The 20,225-nt window shown below is 39.1% G+C and overlaps 3 protein-coding genes across 7 annotated transcripts in view; 1 reads left to right on the top strand and 2 right to left on the bottom strand.

Annotated features, from left to right (window-relative positions):
• LOC132863894 (NACHT, LRR and PYD domains-containing protein 12-like) overlaps positions 1 to 18,503 on the bottom strand; it is a 164,975-nt gene extending 146,472 nt beyond the window's left edge. For 2 of the 4 annotated variants that reach the window (XM_060896962.1, XM_060896961.1), the window contains exons 1-7: positions 18,118 to 18,497; positions 16,656 to 16,772; positions 16,174 to 16,222; positions 15,765 to 15,969; positions 13,722 to 15,489; positions 7,692 to 7,865; positions 7,164 to 7,340 (exon numbers count right to left, since the gene is read on the bottom strand). In XM_060896962.1, the coding sequence (XP_060752945.1) occupies positions 7,164 to 7,340; positions 7,692 to 7,865; positions 13,722 to 15,489; positions 15,765 to 15,969; positions 16,174 to 16,222; positions 16,656 to 16,772; positions 18,118 to 18,170 (2,543 nt within the window). In that variant the 5' untranslated portion in view covers positions 18,171 to 18,497. Of the gene's footprint in view, positions 1 to 7,163; positions 7,341 to 7,691; positions 7,866 to 13,721; positions 15,490 to 15,764; positions 15,970 to 16,173; positions 16,223 to 16,655; positions 16,773 to 18,117 lie in introns of all 4 variants that reach the window. The other 2 variants (XM_060896959.1, XM_060896963.1) reach the window with 2 other exon arrangements.
• LOC132863895 (NACHT, LRR and PYD domains-containing protein 3-like) overlaps positions 1 to 20,225 on the top strand; it is a 373,784-nt gene that overhangs the window by 203,746 nt on the left and 149,813 nt on the right. The gene's annotated exons all lie outside the window — the stretch shown is intronic.
• Positions 1,136 to 6,919, bottom strand: LOC132863898 (uncharacterized). The gene is made up of 4 exons (XM_060896970.1): positions 3,097 to 6,919; positions 2,854 to 3,012; positions 2,652 to 2,747; positions 1,136 to 1,871 (listed from the first exon to the last, which is right to left on the bottom strand). The coding sequence occupies exons 1-4, from the start codon at positions 4,045 to 4,047 to the stop codon at positions 1,509 to 1,511; spliced, it is 1,569 nt and encodes a 522-aa protein (XP_060752953.1). The 5' UTR covers positions 4,048 to 6,919; the 3' UTR covers positions 1,136 to 1,508.

The raw sequence follows: 20,225 nt of genomic DNA, 5'->3' as shown, positions 1-20,225 counted from the left end.
GTGATGTTACTAATCCTCATGGTCTGTGTTCTCTCTGGTTGTGATGTTACTAATCCTCATGTTCTGTGTTCTCTCTGGTCGTGATGTTACTAATCCTCATGTCCTGTCTTCCCTGTTCTCAATTTAAATTACAGCCTGTGTTTTGCTCTGTGTGATAAAAGTCTGGTTCAGATTTATTACCTGCTGTTTACTAACCTGTCTTTTACTTTGTGCTTTTTTTGGTTTTATCTGCCTTTGGATTTGTTTTCAGTTATAATAAAAGCTCCCCTGTATTTGTGTGCAGACATCCTCTGTTCTTCTGACAGTTTAAAATAAAATAAACTTGTCCAAATGAACATTGCTTGAGTTTTTACATTCAATAATTACATGAATACTGAGTTTGCCTCCCCTGAACTAATCTGTGTTTAAATTCAGTTCTAATCATATGCAGTGATGTACTTACAGTTATCAGTTTTACTGCTGATCAGAACTGCTGAGAGATTTTAATCACATGTCTTTTGTCTTAGTGAGTTTATCTACACATCAGTAATGGATGTCTCTTTATACTCTTTATAATATAATAAAAATAAAATAATTTCTTGTTTTGTACCAAATAAAAAAAATAAATAAAAATAAATAAATAAATATATGTTTCATTATATAAATGTTCAGTTTGAAGTTGCACAATCAAATGAAGGAAAATTATGAGAAGAGTTAATTAAAATAAGTAAAATTTGTGGTTGAGGTAATTTGCATAAAATGTTTAAAATTTAGGGGGCACGGTGGCTTAGTGGTTAGCACGTTCGCCTCACACCTCCAGGGTCGGGGTTCGATTCCTGCCTCCACCTTGTGTGTGTGGAGTTTGCATGTTCTCCCCGTGCCTCGGGGGTTTCCTCTGTGTACTCCGGTTTCCTCCCCCGGTCCAAAGACATGCATGGTAGGTTGATTGGCATCTCTGGAAAATTGTCCCTAGTGTGTGATTGCGTGAGTGAATGAGAGTGTGTGTGTGTGTGTGTGTGCCCTGCGATGGGTTGGCACTCCGTTCAGGGTGTATCCTGCCTTGATGCCCGATGACGCCTGAGATAGGCACAGGCTCCCCGTGACCCGAGGTAGTTCGGATAAGCGGTAGAAGATGAATGAATGAATGAATGAATGAATGTTGTCAAAACAATCATTTTATTATAATAATTCAACCCTACAATAAAACATTTGTGTTACTACAAACACAGATAAATGATTAAAACACATTTTTGTTGTGGGTATAGGGATTTGTCACCCATCAACCTGGATACAACACCCAAAATGCAAATACAGACCTACAGTCTTGTTTCTGCTGTTACAAACGTATGAAAAACAGAAAAAACAAGTTGTTACTGCAGTTTTGGTTTTTGTATCCATATTTTGTATGTAAAAACATATTGGACAAATTCTTGACTACAAAGCTTTTAGTTGAATCAGTTTTGGTTTTGTATCCAGGTTGGCAGGTGACTGATTAAAACTCAAAAAATAAAAAAAATGCAACAACAGACCTACAGTAACATGGTCTTGTTTCTGCCATCAGAAACACAAAAGCACATTAAAACAGTAAGTTTTTTTAGTGATTGCAGTTTTGGTTTGAGAGATTTGTGCCCCAGGGAAAGAAAAACCCTTTGAATGAACTCAAAAGTGTTTTTAAGCTGTGAAGGGTACTCCATGTTTAAAGCATAGATCAGCCCAAAAACAAGACACATGGCATGTGGAACATTCTCAAGTCCATCCATTGCTATAACACCCTCCAAGATTATTGCTGTATCAGTGACCTCCAATGGCAAACCTTGTGGAGACATCAGGCTGTCCTCTGGCACCACAGTGAGAATTCCTATCGATACTTGAGGTGCAACAATATCACAGTCCTAAAGAAAGAAAAGCAATATTAAAATACATTCTTGCAAACGCAAAGAAGTGCATGTTCCTTTTAAAAATGTAAACTGCTTAAGGTGCTGTTACTAGTTCTTGAAGTAACATTTAAATTTGTAACAGGGCTTCAGTGAGAATTGTCAGTGATAATTTGGACCTTTTCAGCAAAAGCATCATTGAAACATTTAATAGCAATGTATTTTTAGTAACACAGTTACATCCATCCCATGATCGGTTTGATTTCAAACATTCCTTAAAATATCTTCCTTCGTGTTCATCAGAACAAAGAAATTTATACAGGTTTGTAACAAAATGAGATCCTTTCCCTATCCTTTTAATGTTCAAGTTATTATTTACCGCTAATTATTGGTCGTCGAAAAGTGTTTGTTTTTGTTATTACTGCTGAAACCGTCTATACCAGAAGAGAGTGAGGCGATAGGGTGGAGAAGGGATGCTGCTAAAACTGTAACGGGACATAGGTAAGGAATGGCTATATATAGAGACCTCTTTGCACTGAGTAGTTGGATTGAAATTGGATTGGAAAAATTTAAGACACTATTCTATGAGATTTTTATAGTTTGAAAATAGTTTCACCCACAATTTAAGATTTATTTGATCAAATGTTATGAAAAACTAAAGTATATATTTTACTTGCATTTTATTTATCTTCTATGTACTTTATATAAGATCTCTTAAATAAACGTAATGCTGACACAAAAATTGGGACATCTTTCTTGTAGAACTTTTTACAGATATTAAATTAGAAGAATACTTACAAAGCATGTTTTGAAGAAGTCTGTAGTGTCTTCCCCAAGAAGGACAGCAAGACCACGGAGAACTGTTGTCCGTCGAGCAGTGACATCTGTGATGTTCTAACATAATACATAAAACATCAAGATCAACAGTGAAAACAGATCACTTTAAAGTTGACAAATGGACTTACACTATTTAAAAAAAAAAAAAAAAAAAAAAAATTACTGCAGACTTCATTTGCATTAGATACTCCGAGAGCTTTTTTCCAGCTGTGCCTTTCTTTGATTTGAAAACTTCCAGAAACCGAGAAGTATGTGTATCTAGGGCTGAGAAGAATTCTTGCTTGAGGTTTTTACTTGTGATCCGGTTGAACTCTGCAATAATCTGCAAAAAGAGGAGAACCAAAGAAACCGCACATTTAGACTTAAAACATTTTTACATGCCCTAGATAAAATGTGTCTTAATTACCTGACTTTCCCTGAAGAGTGCTGGCCATCTTTCTAAAGTCTCTTTTACTGAAGGCTCCTTTTCAACCAACTCTTTTCTTCTTAGCGAAAAGGTTGTGTCCATGTACTGTGCTATCAGTGTAGAACTCGGATGTCGTTTCTTCATCTCCTCCACAATTTCTAATCGTTTTGATTCCATGCTGCTTTCACTTTCACCAGAAGGCATATTGGGTAGAAAATTGATCTCGAATCGTTTGGGTTTCTTGACATTTCTTGGAGAATCTTGGCTCCCTCTTTTCATTGAATTAACAAGAACATCGGTGCATTCAGCTCTCTGTAGTTTGCTCCTGTAATTACCCATTTTAAACTTTATACTGTTTTTCCATCCGTTCCATCCAGTGGAGGAGCCTGGTTCAAAAAGGCATGGATGTTTTTTGACAAGTGCCGATGCAACATCATTGAAATCTACTTCACGGGGATATGCTTTAAATTTGTACATAGCCTCAGCAAGCTTTTCAAGCACTTCATGTTTCATGTCCCTGGGAACTTTCAAGCATGTCTTATCTCTCATAAACAAGAGGTTTCCCTGGCGCAGTCTATATTCCACATCCACGGAAAAGCTGGGAATTTCAAATGTTTCTGGCCATGGATCCTGGCGTGTAAGAGGTGACTCTTCATGAGAGGTAACAGAAATAATGTCGGTGTCGGCCTGGCCTGGTGTAGGTGATGTCACGAGAGAGATTACCTTCAAAGTCGGCTTTTCAGGTAAATCTGCAATGTCAGTAAGGTTAACAAGTGCATTGTTAAAATCAGCGTCTTCATACTGAAGAGAGAACGTGTATGGAAGATCAAGATGCTGCCCAAGCTGTTCAATCAGGGAGTCCAGGGTTTGTGGTTTGCTAGGAAGCGTGACCTTGTGAATGTCATGGTCAGTCACAATAACTCTTAAAACAGTTCTCATCTCCATTGTCATGTGGACCTAAAAATAATTTGAGAAAAATGATTGACACGTTCCACAATTTTCAGTATTAGACCCAAGACAATATTCAGCACAAGATGAAATGTTTAATTGTAACAAATATCCTGCCCTGTATTTTGTAGGTTGGCAGTGGAAACAAGTCATTCAAATCAGACAGCTTAATGACTGACATAAGTGGTACATGGCTGGACAATTCATAGGAACGCAGATGCTCGGTGTACCACGCTGTCTGCTCTTTGCACACAAACAAAACTTCTGTGTTGATGACTACAATTTTAACAATTTGCCTGAAATCAGGAAGACCTGAACAGGAGCCAACAGAAACGACTACATCTGGACAGTACTTAATGCCATCAATGCATAGTACACTTAGTTTATACACTTCATACATACACTTAGTTTAAGTGGCAACTTAATATTTTTCCTTTTTCCTATTTATCTTTTAGTGTTCTAATTGTTTATTTGAACTGATGTTAGATTTTAAGTTTCTTAATTAAAACCTACACTGGTCTATATCAACTTTATACACCTAGTAGCTTTAACTTTGAATGTGTAATTCAATTCAACAATAAATAAAAATATTGCAAAAACATTTCAAATGTATCACCCAAAAGACATCATCTTTAAATCAAGACTGAATAAATGACAAAAGGAAAAAAAAACAATTCAACTGTCAATGTGTAGTTCAAACACCAATAGGTTCAGTAGTTTCTTCAAATACCAGTCTGAATTAAAAAGGGGGGAAAAAAACAATCGTCCAGAACGAATGAAATTTAGATGCAACAGTCCAGGCCTTCTTCTGCCGTATTGACAGAATAATGTGGGGAAAAAGAGAAAAAAACAGTTTCAACTTCCGCTCACTCACAATTTCTTTTTCCTCCTTCTGGGGAAAACTAGCAGTAAATCCACTGAAAACGTTCGATGGTCGTTTTGAAATAAAAGTTCGCTGAGAGGCGCCGCCATTTTCCACGAGGTGATGAACTCTGTATGTGTCATCGCCGTGTTCACATGGGAAAACACACTCTAAAATGACTCAAAATGACTCAAAAATAAAATAAAGTCCCGTTCAAAGGTTAACCAAAGTCTTTCAAAACGTTTTTTGTCTGCATTTTGCTCACAATCAGTGATATATTTTCAGAAGCTTTCTACTTGCATCATCTCTTTTTTTTTTATTGCAAAATGACAAACACAAAATACACATTTTAATCAATGCCACACAAACAAGAGGTATCAGTCACATAGGTTACCAGAAAAGAAAGGAAAAAAAAGGAAAAAAAAATTACAAAAAAATGAATTCTTTTAAAATATCACGTTTTCTGAGCTTTTTTGTTCTTTACTTTCTCCAAAAGATTACTGTATAACTTCAAATCATTTATAAAATGGGACAGATTTGGTTTACAAAGGGCCCACTTTGTTTTGTGTATATGGTTCTTTCCTAATACAATAAATAGCTGTATAATATATTGTTCATTATTTTCCAAATTATCTCCCTCAAAATAAAAAAACACATCACATACACCAATTTCTACCACACAACCCAATTTTCTACTAATTTAATTTTCCATATCTTTCCAAAAAAGTCTTGAGTAGATACAATGATAAAACAGATGCAAAATGGTTTCTTTTTCCTGACCACAAAATTCACAAGCATAAGAAATATTAAGCTTAAATCTTTCCAAAACATGTTTAACAGGATAAATCCTATGTAGAATTTTGTAAGACACCACCTTAATTTTATTGTTGACACAAAACTTTTCAGTATTTTCCATGTTGCATCATCTCTCTTCTCTCTGTTTTCGCGCTAGACGCTGACGTCATCCGCTTGCTTCGTGTTTGCTCTCCTGATTGGTCAGCAATGAACTCACCTCACATTTTCTTAAAGGAACATTACTTAACTAGATTTGTAAAGTTCGTCGTGACAAACTTTGATGTTGGCTTTGATGAGGCAAGTATTCCCAAAGACCGGTGCTTTTTGGAGGCGAGTGGACATAAGGGACAGTGTTACTTTTGGAGGCAAGTGGAGATGAGCATGTGATGTCATCCGAATACTCCTGAGGAAGTTCCCCTCATTGGGCTGAGTGTTTTGATATATCACATGCCCATGTTGTGCAAAGTTTTTTATTTTCACGTGCATCACGTGACGTCATTTGACGTCATCAGAATTCCCCTCATTGTTGTGAGTGTTTTGATATGTCACATGTCCATGTTCTAAAAAGTTTTTTGATTTTGCATATTTTGGGGGCGGGGCTGCGGCACAACCGAAAGGCCAGTCGGTACACCAATTTAAAACTTTGTTCAGAGTATCACCCTAAAGGAGCTGGTCGAGTTTGGTGTAGATAGTTCAAAAGTGTGCCGAGTTATAAACCTCCAAATTTTATAATGGGAGTCTATGGAAAAAAGGCCATTTTAAGACCCGGTACCGGAAGTACCGGTCCTCGGATCGCCTAGAAAAATAACAGCAACAAACTTCAGACCAGGGACTAAAACATATATGAATTTGGTGCATGTGGCTCGAAAGCCCTAGGCCGCATTAAATTTTATAAATTTTTGTCTAAGCTTAAATAGGAAAACAGAATGTTGGCTTCTACAAAGCGACATAATTAAAGAGGTAAAAATAATCTCTAAACATCTGTAACACATGGATGTGTATTTGTGTAATCAGTGTGATGATGTGATGATATCTCTGTGTTGTGTGTAGATGCTGAAGGATTTGACTTTGGATTGTAAAAGATGTTAAAGTGTGAAGTTGTAGCTGAGAGGATAAAAGGATGTGATCAGTCACAGTTATTGTTATGGATCTTCTACATCTGAATATGAATGATTCAGCTCCCAAACTGCTGGAAATGTGGGACGTGTTCTAACGCTTCACCTCCATAACTGATTTATCCTGGAAAAAAGGTCTGAGGAGAGACTCCTGTCATACACCAGACCTGGTGAGTGTCTTATTCTTAATGCTGAAAAACACAACAGGACAGAATTACAGACACATTTAAACACATTGCTTATGAACAACAGAAGCATAAATACACACATTAGATGTGACATTTTACAGCACACAGTGAATATTACACAATATCATACAGTAAAGAGACAGTAAGTCAGTAACTCACATCAGTGTCTCCAGTTTACAGTGTGGATCCTTCAGTAGATCAGAGAGCAGCTTCACTCCTGATTCTCCTGGATTATTATAGAACAGATCCAGTTCTCTCAGGTGTGATGAGGAGTTTGACCTCAGAGCTGAAGCCAGAGCAGCACAACCTTTATCTGTAATACTGCAGTCCCACATCCTGCAAGAAAGAAAACCTTCTCACACTTAACACACTCAGTTTTAGTATTGAAAACATGAACTACACAAAATCTTTATATACAGTACATTTACTCTCCATCTCACACACACAACAATGACAATATATCAGATCACTACAATTACAGTTACCACAGAGGAGAACTGGATGTTGTGGTGTTTATTAAAACTGTGTGTGTGTGTGTGTGTGTGTGTGTGTGTATGTGCGTGTGTGTGTGTGTATGTGCGCGTGTGTGTATGTGCGTGTGTGCGTGTGTGTGTGTGTGTGTGTGAGAGAGTGAGTGTGTGGTGTGTGTGTGTGTGTGTGTGTGTGTGTGTGTGTGTGTGTGTGTACCTCAGTATCTCCAGTGTACAGTGTGGATTCTTCAGTCCATCAGAGAGCAGCTTCACTCCTGAATCCTGCAGTTTATTGTGACTCAGGTCCAGTTCTCTCAGACTGGAGGAGTTTGAGCTGAGAACTGAGGACAGAACTCTACAGCTTTTCTCTGTCAGATTACACACACGCAGACTGGAAGAGAAATGATGAAATATCAGAACACTGATCTCAAACACACAAACACAGCCATAATCCAGCTAAAGTTGAAGATGTAACAGAAATGTCAGTGTGTTTGTGTCACACACACAAATCAGAGGACAGGACACCACATCAGCACATTTACAGGAGCAGGGACGTCTTTCTGCACTCCACAATCTCTCAGCTACAATTTATTATAAGACCATTAGGTCATGTACATAACACACACATGTGAGAGCGAGCAGCCTACAAACACTACACTCTGATCTGTGTTCAAGTTTCTACAACCAACACTGCAGATACAGTGCATTTTATTACAGAAAATAAAGAATTATACAGCTGTACACTACCAGTTAATAACAGGACAATTCAACATGGTGAGATTCAACATGGCAGCACACTGAACACAAACGCAAACACTAGATTACCATTGAATTCATTCATTTATCAAAACAACTTTCGCTATACTGGATAACCAACCTTGTCAAGACTCGGACAACCTGCTCAATTGCATCGACAGCTATTTCTACAATTTGGATACCATGTCAGAACCAAACAAGAAAATACGCAAACGGGATTCATCCACCGAAACAGACGAGGAAATCACAGTCGAGGTCAGTGTACTCGCATCCATAAACTCCAAACTTGCCATACTCGAACTTCTCCATACAGACATCCGTGATCTGAAAGCTAGTTTCGAATTTTCTCAATCCCAATTCGAAACTTTAATGCAAGAAAACGTCGAACTAAAAGCAACTGTATCACATCTCTCCACTCAAGTCACAAAACTCTCCAAAGAAAATCAAATTATGCAAGAAACCATATTGGACATTCAGTGTCGCAGCATGCGCGATAATCTGATATTTTCAGGAATAAACATACTTCCACAAAATACACCTGACGACCCAGAGAAGGCAATAAAACAATTCATGCATGACTCTCTTAAACTGCCCGCAGCAACAGTTGAGGAGATAACTTTTCACCGAGTTCACCGTCTTCCATCCAAAGACCCCAAAAAGCCACCTCCAATAATCGCTAAATTTGAACACTACAAACACAAAGAACTCGTTAAAAGCAGAGGAAATCGATTGAAGAATACCATGTATGGGATGTATGATCAGTTTCCCAAACAAATTCAAGACCGCAGACGAAAACTATTGCCGATAATGAAACAGTTCCGTGAAGAAGGAAAGTGAGCTACATTATCGGTAGATAAACTTTACGTGAATGGAATACTCTATCGCGATTCAAACATCACTACGTGGCTATAGTTTAACCAAGATTATCATTGCTCATCCTAACACTGACTGTTCCATAATGCATTTTACATTGCCATATAGATAAACCTGTTATAAATTTAATTTACCATGCCAATAGCTATTAATGAATTCTTATTATACACCCTGATGTCTCCTTATACTTTTTTCTTCTTCTTCTTCTTCTTTTTTCGTCTCTCCTTTTGTTGTTGCCTTTTTTTTAATTTGATTTATTAAAAACATTTTTTTCTCTCTTTTTTTCATTTATTGCTACAATGTTATATCTGCCTCAAGCATCACATGCATTGTGTCATTATCTCTATGTATTTTTTATTTCTTTTTTTGTTAATCTTTACTCCCTCTATCTGCCTCTGACATGGTCAGAATTTCTATTTGTGTGTGGTATTTGTATACATGTCTTGTCTATCTATGTTCAGTGTAGTATTTATATATCTATCGTGTCCATCCATGTATTGCGTTTGTCTATCCCAGCTGGGGAAACCTTCCACCCCTTCTACAGTATATATCATGGCTACCTACTTTAGGTACAAATAACACATTCTACACACTACCTACTTTCAGCCATGCAAACACTTAACCTAATAACATGGAATGTACGTGGCTTTCATACTACTTCTAAGAGAATTAAAGTAATCAACCACCTTGTTAAATTAAAGGCAGATATTTGCTTTTTACAAGAAACACATTTAACAGATAAAGAACTACAACACATCCATTTCAAACAATTCGATAAAATATTTTCATCTACATTTAACAGTAAACAAAGAGGCGTTTCCATCTTGATAAATAAAAACATCAGCTTCACTCTCAATTCTTCAATCTCAGACCCAGAAGGAAGATTCATTATCATCAATATATCTATTAATCACTTCACTTTCACACTGGCAAACATATACGCTCCAAACAGTGATGACCCACTTTTCTTTCATAACCTTTTTTCTTTGCTGTATAACACCACAAATCTCATAGTAGCTGGAGATTTCAATACTGTTCTCAACCCATCACTTGACCGTACACACAACCACAGCAACACACGAACTGGTCACTCATCAGAAGTAATTAAACAATACATAATGGACTATGGCCTTAGCGATAGCTGGAGAGCAAGGAACCCACTACTAAGAGAATATTCTCATGTTTCTTCAGCACATCGTTCTTCCTCTAGAATAGATTTCTTTCTTGTTATAGCAACTCACTAATTCAACAGATATCAGAAAATACTATCCATTCAATTATTATCAGCGACCATGCCCCTGTATCTTTAACATTAAACATCCCAGTACAGAAGAAAACTTTCACAAGATGGCGCTTCAACACTTCTCTCCTAGAAGACCCCAACTTTAACACCCTTATAAAAAGAGAGTGGGCATCCTTTCTGGAAATCAATGACTCTTCAGAAATCTCACCATCAACACTTTGGGAATCAGGCAAAGCAGTCATGAGAGGCATAATTATATCATATTCATCGTACAAGAATAAACAGCATCAACAATTGGAAAACACTCTTGAGCAGAAAATTAAACAGCTAAGTAATCAACAGTCTACCGCCGCATCTGAAGAAGCACAAACCGAAATAAAGCAACTAAGGACCCAATTGGATAGTATCATAAACAAAAAAACACAGTTCTGTATACAACAACTCAAATATGATAAATTTCACCTCAGTAATAAAGCAGGTAAATATCTGGCAAATATGCTACAATATAAAAAAGACAAGTCACTTATCACATCCATTTTGGACTCTTCTGGTAAAACTACACAGGACCCTCAAGAAATTAATAACACCTTTTGCCAGTTCTACAGCTGTTTGTATTCTCCCGGCACTCAACCTTTACAATCAGAAATTGAATCCTTTCTTAACACTCTGGACCTTCCCTCATTAACCACAGAAGAATCAAACTTTTTAGAACAACCCATCAGCGTTGAAGAACTCAGCAAAGCATTAGAAAACATGCCAAACAACAAATCACCTGGACCCAACGGACTATCGGCAGAATTTTACAAACACTTTTGGGATATTTTAGCACCAACTTTTAATAGATTACTCACAGAAATTCAAAGTACATCTACCATTCCCACACATATGAACACAGCACTTATCACTGTCTTCCTGAAACCAAACAAGGACCCAACACATCCCTCTAGTTATCGCCCACTATCATTAATCAATACTGACCTGAAAATTATCACAAAGACTCTAGCAACCAGGATTGAAACAGTCACTAATTCATCCAGACCAGACAGGCTTCATCAAGAACAGAAACGCAACAGATAATGTTCGCAGACTCTTCAACCTTATTTCTTGCACTTATTTCTTGCACCAAATTTCTTGCACTATTACCTGGCAAACCAACTACAGCACTTATATAAATGGACTCAACAACATACATATTCCAACTCATGGCTTGATCTTGAGCAATATCTGTGCTCCCCGAATTCAATCGCAGACCTTCCCTTTTTACCACAGTCAATCAAAAAACTAGATTTCTATAATAATATTACAATTTCAACAACTCTGGCAGCCTGGTGGAAAACCAATAAAATTACAAAATCATTTTTAGCACCATGTAGATACACCCCAATTTGGCACAACCCTGACTTCCGTCTTCACAATGAATCGATCCATTTTCCTAAATGGCAGCAAAAGGGCATCACCCACCTCCACCACATATTTGAAAATCACAAATTTATGCCATTCACCTCAATTATCCAGAAATTTGAGATCGAGAAAGACCAATTTCTTCACTATCAACAGCTTAAATCTTTACTCATAAGTAAAATAACTTTAACTAATACCTTACAGCCTTCTAAAACCAGCGAACAGTTAATGGAAATATCCAACCACCCAAGAAAACTCATATCTAAACTTTACAGACTCATCACTTCATCTAACCCCACAATTACCCTGCCCAAGGAAAAATGGGATATTGACCTCACGCTACCTTCAGACCCGGATTTATGGACACAGATCTGTAGAAACACCTTCAACATGACTACCAACACCAATTTACAACTCATACAATATAAACCCATCCATAGAACCCACATCACTCAGAGTAAACTATTTAAAATGGGACTATCTGACACAGATATCTGCTCACAGTGCACCTCTGGGAACACAGACACCTATCTCCATGCTACCTGGCTCTGCCAGCCCGTTCACTCTCTCTGGACTACAGTAACTAACACACTGTCTTCAATCCTGGACTGCAGAGTACCACTGTCTCCTATACTCTGTCTTCTAGGAGTTATTTCAGATACCCCATCCCGCTCAAATATAAAACCTCAGTCCTTGTCTCTCTAGCTGTCGCTAAGAAAATAGTCTTTCAAATCTGGAAATCGAAATCATCTTGTCATATCAACCATTGGACTAATCTAATCACAGAATTCATTTTGACAGAAGAAACCATTGCGCATAAAAATAATAATATATCTGCCTTTAAAGAAACCTGGAAACCATTCATAGTCTCTCTACAAATTCAACAGTTAATGTGAACCAAGTGCATTCCCATTACCCTCTTTCCCACCTTTCACTTCAACCACCCCTATCTTTACCCCCCAATAATAACTAATAGACACACGTACAGATATACCAACCCTACACTCATAAATTCTCGCCTGTCTGTCTGTCTGTCTGTTTCTGTCTGTGTGTTTGTCTATGTCTGTCTCTGTCTGTTTGTTTGTCTGTCTCTCTGTTTTTCTGTCTCTATCTATCTGTCTGTCTTTGTCTATCTGTCTGTTTATGTCTGTCCATGTCTGCCTGTCTGTCTGTCTGTATATGCGTACCTAGCTGGTGTGTACCCCCCCTGAAATCCCTTTTTTTTTTTTATTTTTTTTTATGTTTGTTAAATCTTCATATGAATAAAAATAAAGTTGTCCTCCGAAGTCGGGGGGGTGGTGGCTGGGCCAAAAAAAAAAAAAAGACAATACTAGTCGTACTTTACACTCAGTTATATGTTGGATTTCACAGAGACACTAAAACAGTTGGTGTGTGTTGTTCTCTGTGCTCGTACAGGTACAAATCTGTCACCTCCAGACCTCTGATTTTACACACACACTGGTTCAGGTGTTTGGTGTGGACCTGAGTACAGGTGGTGTGTTCACATACGTCCAAACACATCCAAACTAAAGAGAAAGATTACAGTTTTTAACCTTATAAACGATTCTTGATCATGATTTGTATTTTTTTATAAAATATAGATGTGTAAAAATCTCTCATCGATCATAAACAATGTAAATAAAGGATATTAGAAAGAACATTGTACTGTTTACTACAGATGTCACTGTTACTATTTCAACACAACTTAGTGAACCCTTCTTTCTCCACAGAGTAAATGGGATCATGTCTTTCATGCCTCCACAACTGAGAAGTGAACGTGGGGTTTTCCCATTTTGTCAGTTCAGATATAACATGTTAGTGTAAAAAGTGAAACAATCTTCTGTAAAAGTACCAGAGGTTTGTTTAAAGATGATTAGAGGAACTATTAACTAACATTAATCCAAACAGTGCAGTTCAGTGTTACATTAAAATAATAAACCATGCAGTAATACAGTTATAAATAAAAATACTCACTCAGCTTTTCTGGAGGCTTTGACCACTGGCAGCAGCCTCAGAAGACATTCATGTGATGGATCATATTCACTCAAATTAAACACATCCAGCTTCTGTTCTGAGGTCAGTAACACAAACACCAGAGCTGACCACTGAGCAGGAGAGAGTCTGGTTCTAATGAAACGATTGTAATCTTTTCTTTTCAGGTAAGTTTGTACTTCCTTCTCTAGAGAATGATCATTCAGTTCATTCAGACAGTGGAACAGATTGATGGATTTCTCTGGAGATGGATTCTCCCTGATCTTCTCCTTGATGTACTCCACTGTTTCCTGTTTGCTGTGAGATCTGCTTCCTGTCTGTGGCATTAAGTCTCGTAAAAGTGTTTGATTGGTCTCCAGTGAGAGACCCAGAAGGAAGCGGAGGAACAGGTCCAGGTGTCCATTCTCACTCTGTAAGGCCTTGTCCACTGCACTCCTGAGGAGATCAGACATGTTTGACTTCCTGAAAAGATCAGACAGATCAGAGGTTTGATGTTCTGTTACATTTCTGCTGAAGGAGAGAAATGTGTATAAAGCAGCCAGAAACTCCTGAACACTCAGATGTACGAAGCTGAACACCTTCCCCAGGTGAAGCCCAAACTCCTCTCTGAAGATCTGGGTACACACTCCTGAGTACACTGACACTTCTCTGACATCAATGCCACACTCTCTCAGGTCTTCCTCATAGAAGATCAGGTTTCCTTTCTCCAGCTGGTGGAAAGCCAGTTTTCCCAGTGCCATGATACTCTCTCTGGTCTGCTGAGGATCAGGGTCACATTTCTGATGGTACTTTTGGTCCCTGTGTTTGACCTGAAAGATCAGGAAGTGTGTGAACATTTGAGTCAGAGTCTTAGGGATCTCTCCACCCTCTGCTTCACCCAACATTCTCTCTAGAACAGTGGCTGAGATCCAGCAGAAGACTGGGATGTGGCACATGATGTAGAGGCTTCTTGAAGACTTCAGGTGTGTGATGATGTTATCGGCCAGGCTCTGATCACTGATCCTCTTCCTGAAGTACTCCTCTTTCTGAGGATCACTGAAGCCTCGTACCTCTGTTACCTGGTCTACACACTCAGGAGGGATCTGATTGGCTGCTCCTGGTCTTGTGGTTATCCAGAGGAGAGCAGAGGGAAGCAGATTCCCCTTGATGAGGTTCGTCAGCAGCACATCCACTGAGACTGACTCTGTCACATCACACAATATCTCATTCTTCTGGAAATTTAGAGGAAGTCGACACTCATCCAGACCATCAAAGATCAACACCACTTTGTAGGAGTCACAGTCTATTGATTCTAGTTTTCTTATTTCTGGGAAAAAGTGATGAAGAAGATTCATCAGACTGAGATTTTGCTGCTTCATCAGATTCAGCTCTCTAAAGGGAAGTGGAAACATGAAGGTGACGTCCTGATTTACTTCTCCTTCAGCCCAGTCCAGAATGAACTTCTGCACAGAGACTGTTTTTCCAATTCCAGCAACTCCTTTAGTCAGCACAGTTCTGATGGACTTGTCTTTAAAGATCTCATTACATTTGATGGGTTTCTCCTGTGTTGCTGGTCTCCTGGACGCTGCCTCAATCTGTCTCACCTCATGTTCATTATTGACGTCTCCACTCCAACCCTCTGTGATGTAGAGCTCAGTGTAGATCTCATTCAGAAGTGCTGAGCTTCCATGCTGTGAGATTCCTTCATTAATTCTTTTAAACTTCTCTCTCAGCTTGGACTTCAACTTTGTCTGATACACAGAGACGAGTTCTAATAAACAAAGTAATAACTAGTTTAGTAATTAATAATTTTGATGGAAATTCCTTCAAACACTTCTGTTCATTCCTGATTGATGTACTAAATATTACTGAAGGAACAGAACCATTGTACAGAGTAACCACAAGCTGGACCACAAACAGAACAGAAAAGCAGCAGATTTACATGATACTAAAATTACATTTAAAACTAAAAGTGTTCATATCTAAAACTATTTCCTCTCTCTAAAGTGAAGCTGATGGAATAAAGTCATGACTCAGAGCTCTTACTGTTGTGCAGTGTGTTAGCGAGATCTGTGTGGTTCATGTTCTTCAGGACGTGCAGTGTGATCTTCAGCGCTCCCTCTGTGACACTGTGCAGATCCTCCTCATCCTCCACCTCCCTCTCAGTGCATGCTGGGTAATCTGGACTCAGGAGCTTCCTAAACCTCTTCAGCTCATTCTTTATCAGAGTGATGACTTTGTGTTCCAGCTCCTGGTTAGAAACACACAGGAACAGATCTAAATATTATCATGTTACACAGTGAGAGAGGCTTTTATTTTATCAAAAGAAGAAAAGTCTATTTTTATTATCACATTTAAAACTCATACAACTGATTACCCTTAATGCTGCTGCACATCAAGACATGACAAGGGATCACAACACACACATTACACACTTTAAAAACAACACACACACCTTGAATATAGAGTCCAGCTGATTTGTGCTGATGTTTGATTTTTGTGGTCTGTGAACAAACAAAACCCATCATGTAATATGGACTATATGTATTCATAGCTACACAAATCACACACTAATAAATACAGACACAGATATTTAACACTATCCTCTTAACACAATACACTGATTTCAGGATTTCCTAACTGACACCAACATGTTTAGAAACAAATGTTTGAATAAATGAATAAAATCTTTATATTGTCATTAATGTCCCAGGTGTAAATGTTCTTCTGTAGCACCACAGACCCTCCAGCTCAGGGACTGCAGACTGAACTGAACTCTTAAAGCACTTTTCCTCACTGCCAGTCCGAGAGCTGCAGCACTGCACAGTTTAGTGTTTTACTGCTTCAACACCTGATAAAGCTCATGAAGGGCTTCATAATGAGACGAGTGAGTTTGATCAGGTGGAACACTGCTGTAAAACACCTCACTATACTGACCTCACATCAGTAGAACTGTCTCTGTCTCTGAAGGTAATTGGAAGTTCCATTGACGCGTCACTCTTCATGGACACACAGCTGGGTTCTGGTGAGTCTGATCTCTTTCCCTCCATCATTCTAGAACAGAAATATCAGCAATAATTAATACTCAGCACTGTTAAACAATGTGTTCATCATTAAACACAATAATTCCATCTTTTTAATTCAGATCCAGTCTGTACACTTATTCAAACAGGAGACAGGCCTCATAAGTCAGGAATTACACTGATATCAGGAGTCCCAATCACAGCTAACTGACTCAGCTGGGTCTTAAAGCCTGTAGAGTTCACTGACACAAAGCTATGCTGCTCTTATGCTCCACATTACACAGTCCTTTTTACTCTTCTCTCAGTGAATGATTTGTCTAAACTGTTCTTAGATCAGATCAGTGATATATTCACTGCTATTAAACACCTTAAAACAAAGTTGAGTTCCTGTGTTAACTAGTGAGTGTTAGAGCACACTGTTCCGCCGGCGGGACACTACCGCTAGGGGACGAGGCTGCATCAACTTCATTGTAACTTTTAAGCATTAAATCTTCTAAATACACGGTTAAATTTTATATTGTTTGAAAGCTCTCTTAGAAGCTTAGAAGCTTAGAAGCCAATGATGGCCCTCCATTCCGTTCGGCCCACCCTCCGTTTGTTTGGCATTTGTTCCAGCCAGTAGCAATTTCATGATCCGGGACCCTGATATCTCTTTAGCCAATAAGGAGACGATTCTAACGAGGTGCGACAAGAGCTATCAGGAAGGTGGGGGCTGCCAGCCAGAGAGCTGTGAAAGCGGGTATGACGCAATACACAGGCTGAATTGCCCAATCCTGGTGCACAGACAGAGAAGGCCTGAGTTTTTTGAGCAGATTCTACTGCCTAGTGGTTCAGTTTAAAGGGGTTAAAAGGTTATAGGCCTTTCAAACTCTTGTAAACAAGTGTAAACAAGTGTAAACAAGGTTTATTTGGGGGCAAAAAATGGGCAAAAAACAAAAACGCACAGACCTATCTGTAGAAAAACATTCATATAAAAGCCATTTCTGGGTCTTTTGACTTAAATTTTTTTTTGGTGAAAGCTAAGACATGTGGCTATGACCTTTAGTTGTCCATTAGCTCCTTGTCTGTGTTTACAGTAGTGTTTTTTAATAATTTTACAGTAAATTTTTACAGGCGGACATGAAATCCTCCATTCTAGCCTCTGTAACTGTGTGTCAAAGTATGTGGGAGCTGTACCACTTTTTAGGTGGGTATGTCATATAGGCGAAAATCATAAAAATCAGGGCGTTCTTCATCAGATCAGTGATATATTCACTGCTATTAAACACCTTAAAGCAAAGTTGAGTTCCTGTGTTAACTAGTGAGTGTTTAGAGATACAGATGTGTTCCCATGAGACGGTGTGTATTTATTGCTGGTGAATGTAAAAGTAAGTCACCTCTCGTCTTTCTTTAAGTCCTGTTTTCCAGACACACTCATGTTGGAGGTCATGTCTCCTTCTCCAGATTACAGCAGGACACACGTTTACTTCACTCCAACATCGGTGTGTTAAATTAAACCCTGAATCAGCACAGAGTTCACTTACAGGAAATAGTCACGCTATCAAGTTATAAAACAACCTGTGTACATTAAAGCTTCAGTACAAACCCACAAAACTCTTCTGCATCTAGTGTCACTTCAGTGTGTTTATATATTAGAGCTTTAGATACTCACTGTGTTTTTACTCCTGAAATCTTTTAGTTTTCACTCGTCACAAAATGGAGCTGCTGACTTTCACTTTCATTACAGTTTATACTGCAGAGGGGGGAAGGGCAGTGACGCAGTGACACACACACACACAGTCCCACCCACATATGCAGGGCTCTCAAGTTTTGAAGACAAGCAAGCGTGACATCCCCCCCTCCCAGCAAACACACACACACACACACAATAATAATAATAATAATAATAATAATAATAATAATAATAATAATAATAATGGGGGAGTTGTGGTGTTTGGTAAGGATCACTGCCCGCAATTTAACCAAAGTATTTGTTTAATTTCCATTTATTAATTTGTGTGTGCGTGTGTGTGTTTGTGTGTGTGTGTGTGTGTGTGTGTGAGAGAGAGAGAGAGAGAGAGATTATGACTGGTGGTGTTTATTGTAAGTGTTTGTTGCCTTTTTGGACTATAATTTGTAATGTTGCTCCCATATAAAACAGTTCAGCACAAGCCCAGACATTTTTAGGGACATGATTGAGGACAATGTCCCGTCCAGAGACAAGCTGTTTCGTGTTGAGGTTTTGTTCAAACTAGAGATGATCCGGATACTCGGCTGAAACGAGTATCTGGTACGGATAAAGCACTTCTGCCGAGTACGAGTATTATACGAGTAATACGAGTCAATATCTGTGCTCGGATTGAATGAAAATCATCATTGGGTATCACAGCGCCCCTCCCCTACAGTGATAGGCTAGTCACAGCGCCCCTCCCCTACAGTGATAGGCTAGTCACAGCGCCCCGCCCGTACAGTGATAGGCTAGTCACAGCGCCCCTCCCCTACAGTGATAGGCTAGTCACAGCGCCCCTCCCCTACAGTGATAGGCTAGTCACAGCGCCCCTCCCCTACAGTGATAGGCTAGTCCCAGCGCCCCTCCCCTACAGTGATAGGCTAGTCCCAGCGCCCCTCCCCTACAGTGATAGGCTAGTCCCAGCGCCCCTCCCCTACAGTGATAGGCTAGTCACAGCGCCCCTCCCCTACAGTGATAGGCTAGTCACAGCGCCCCTCCCCTACAGTGATAGGCTAGTCACAGCGCCCCTCCCCTACAGTGATAGGCTAGTCCCAGCGCCCCTCCCCTACAGTGATAGGCTAGTCACAGCGCCCCTCCCCTACAGTGATAGGCTAGTCACAGCGGCCTTCCCCTACAGTGATAGGCTAGTCACAGCGCCCCTCCCCTACAGTGATAGGCTAGTCACAGCGCCCCTCCCCTACACACATACAGATGTATTGTGTTGCTGTGTCTCGCTCTGCTCACTCACAGTCACACACAGAACAGCTCTCTGTCTCTCCCTCAGTCACTCGGGTTCGCGGGTCTTTTCCGCTAACATTTAGGGTTTCTTCAGCTTTTTACTTCTGGTTGTAACGTTAATAATACGTACTTACTAACCAGTAGCGTTCTGGTAAACGTGGGTTCGTTCAGACGTGGTGTTTGCTTGGTAGAATGCGACTCGCATTGCGTCTCTGCCTGTCGGAGATTTTTTTTCTTTTTTAAACCTTCAGCTGTCTCTAACCAGTAACCAGACACTGAGTGTCTGACACGTTTTTGCTGTATTTCATAAAAACATAAAGGTAGTAAGCTAGTGTTATAAATATTACAAATTAATTATTAAGCTACACACTCTCTCTCTCTCTCTCTCTCTCTCTCTCTCTCTCTCTCTCTCTCTCTCTCTGCCGGTCGTCAGAGCTTTTTTTTTTTAAAGTCAGCTGGCTCTAACCAGTTTTTTTTTACTTTACGCACTGAGTGTCTGACACTTTTTGCTGTATTTTTGCTGTATTTCATAAAATA

Source organism: Tachysurus vachellii, chromosome 21 (genome assembly GCF_030014155.1).
Source record: "Tachysurus vachellii isolate PV-2020 chromosome 21, HZAU_Pvac_v1, whole genome shotgun sequence".
Taxonomy (NCBI): domain Eukaryota; kingdom Metazoa; phylum Chordata; class Actinopteri; order Siluriformes; family Bagridae; genus Tachysurus; species Tachysurus vachellii.
Note: the sequence above shows the minus strand (reverse complement) of the source record. Positions and strands in the feature narration are given on the sequence as shown.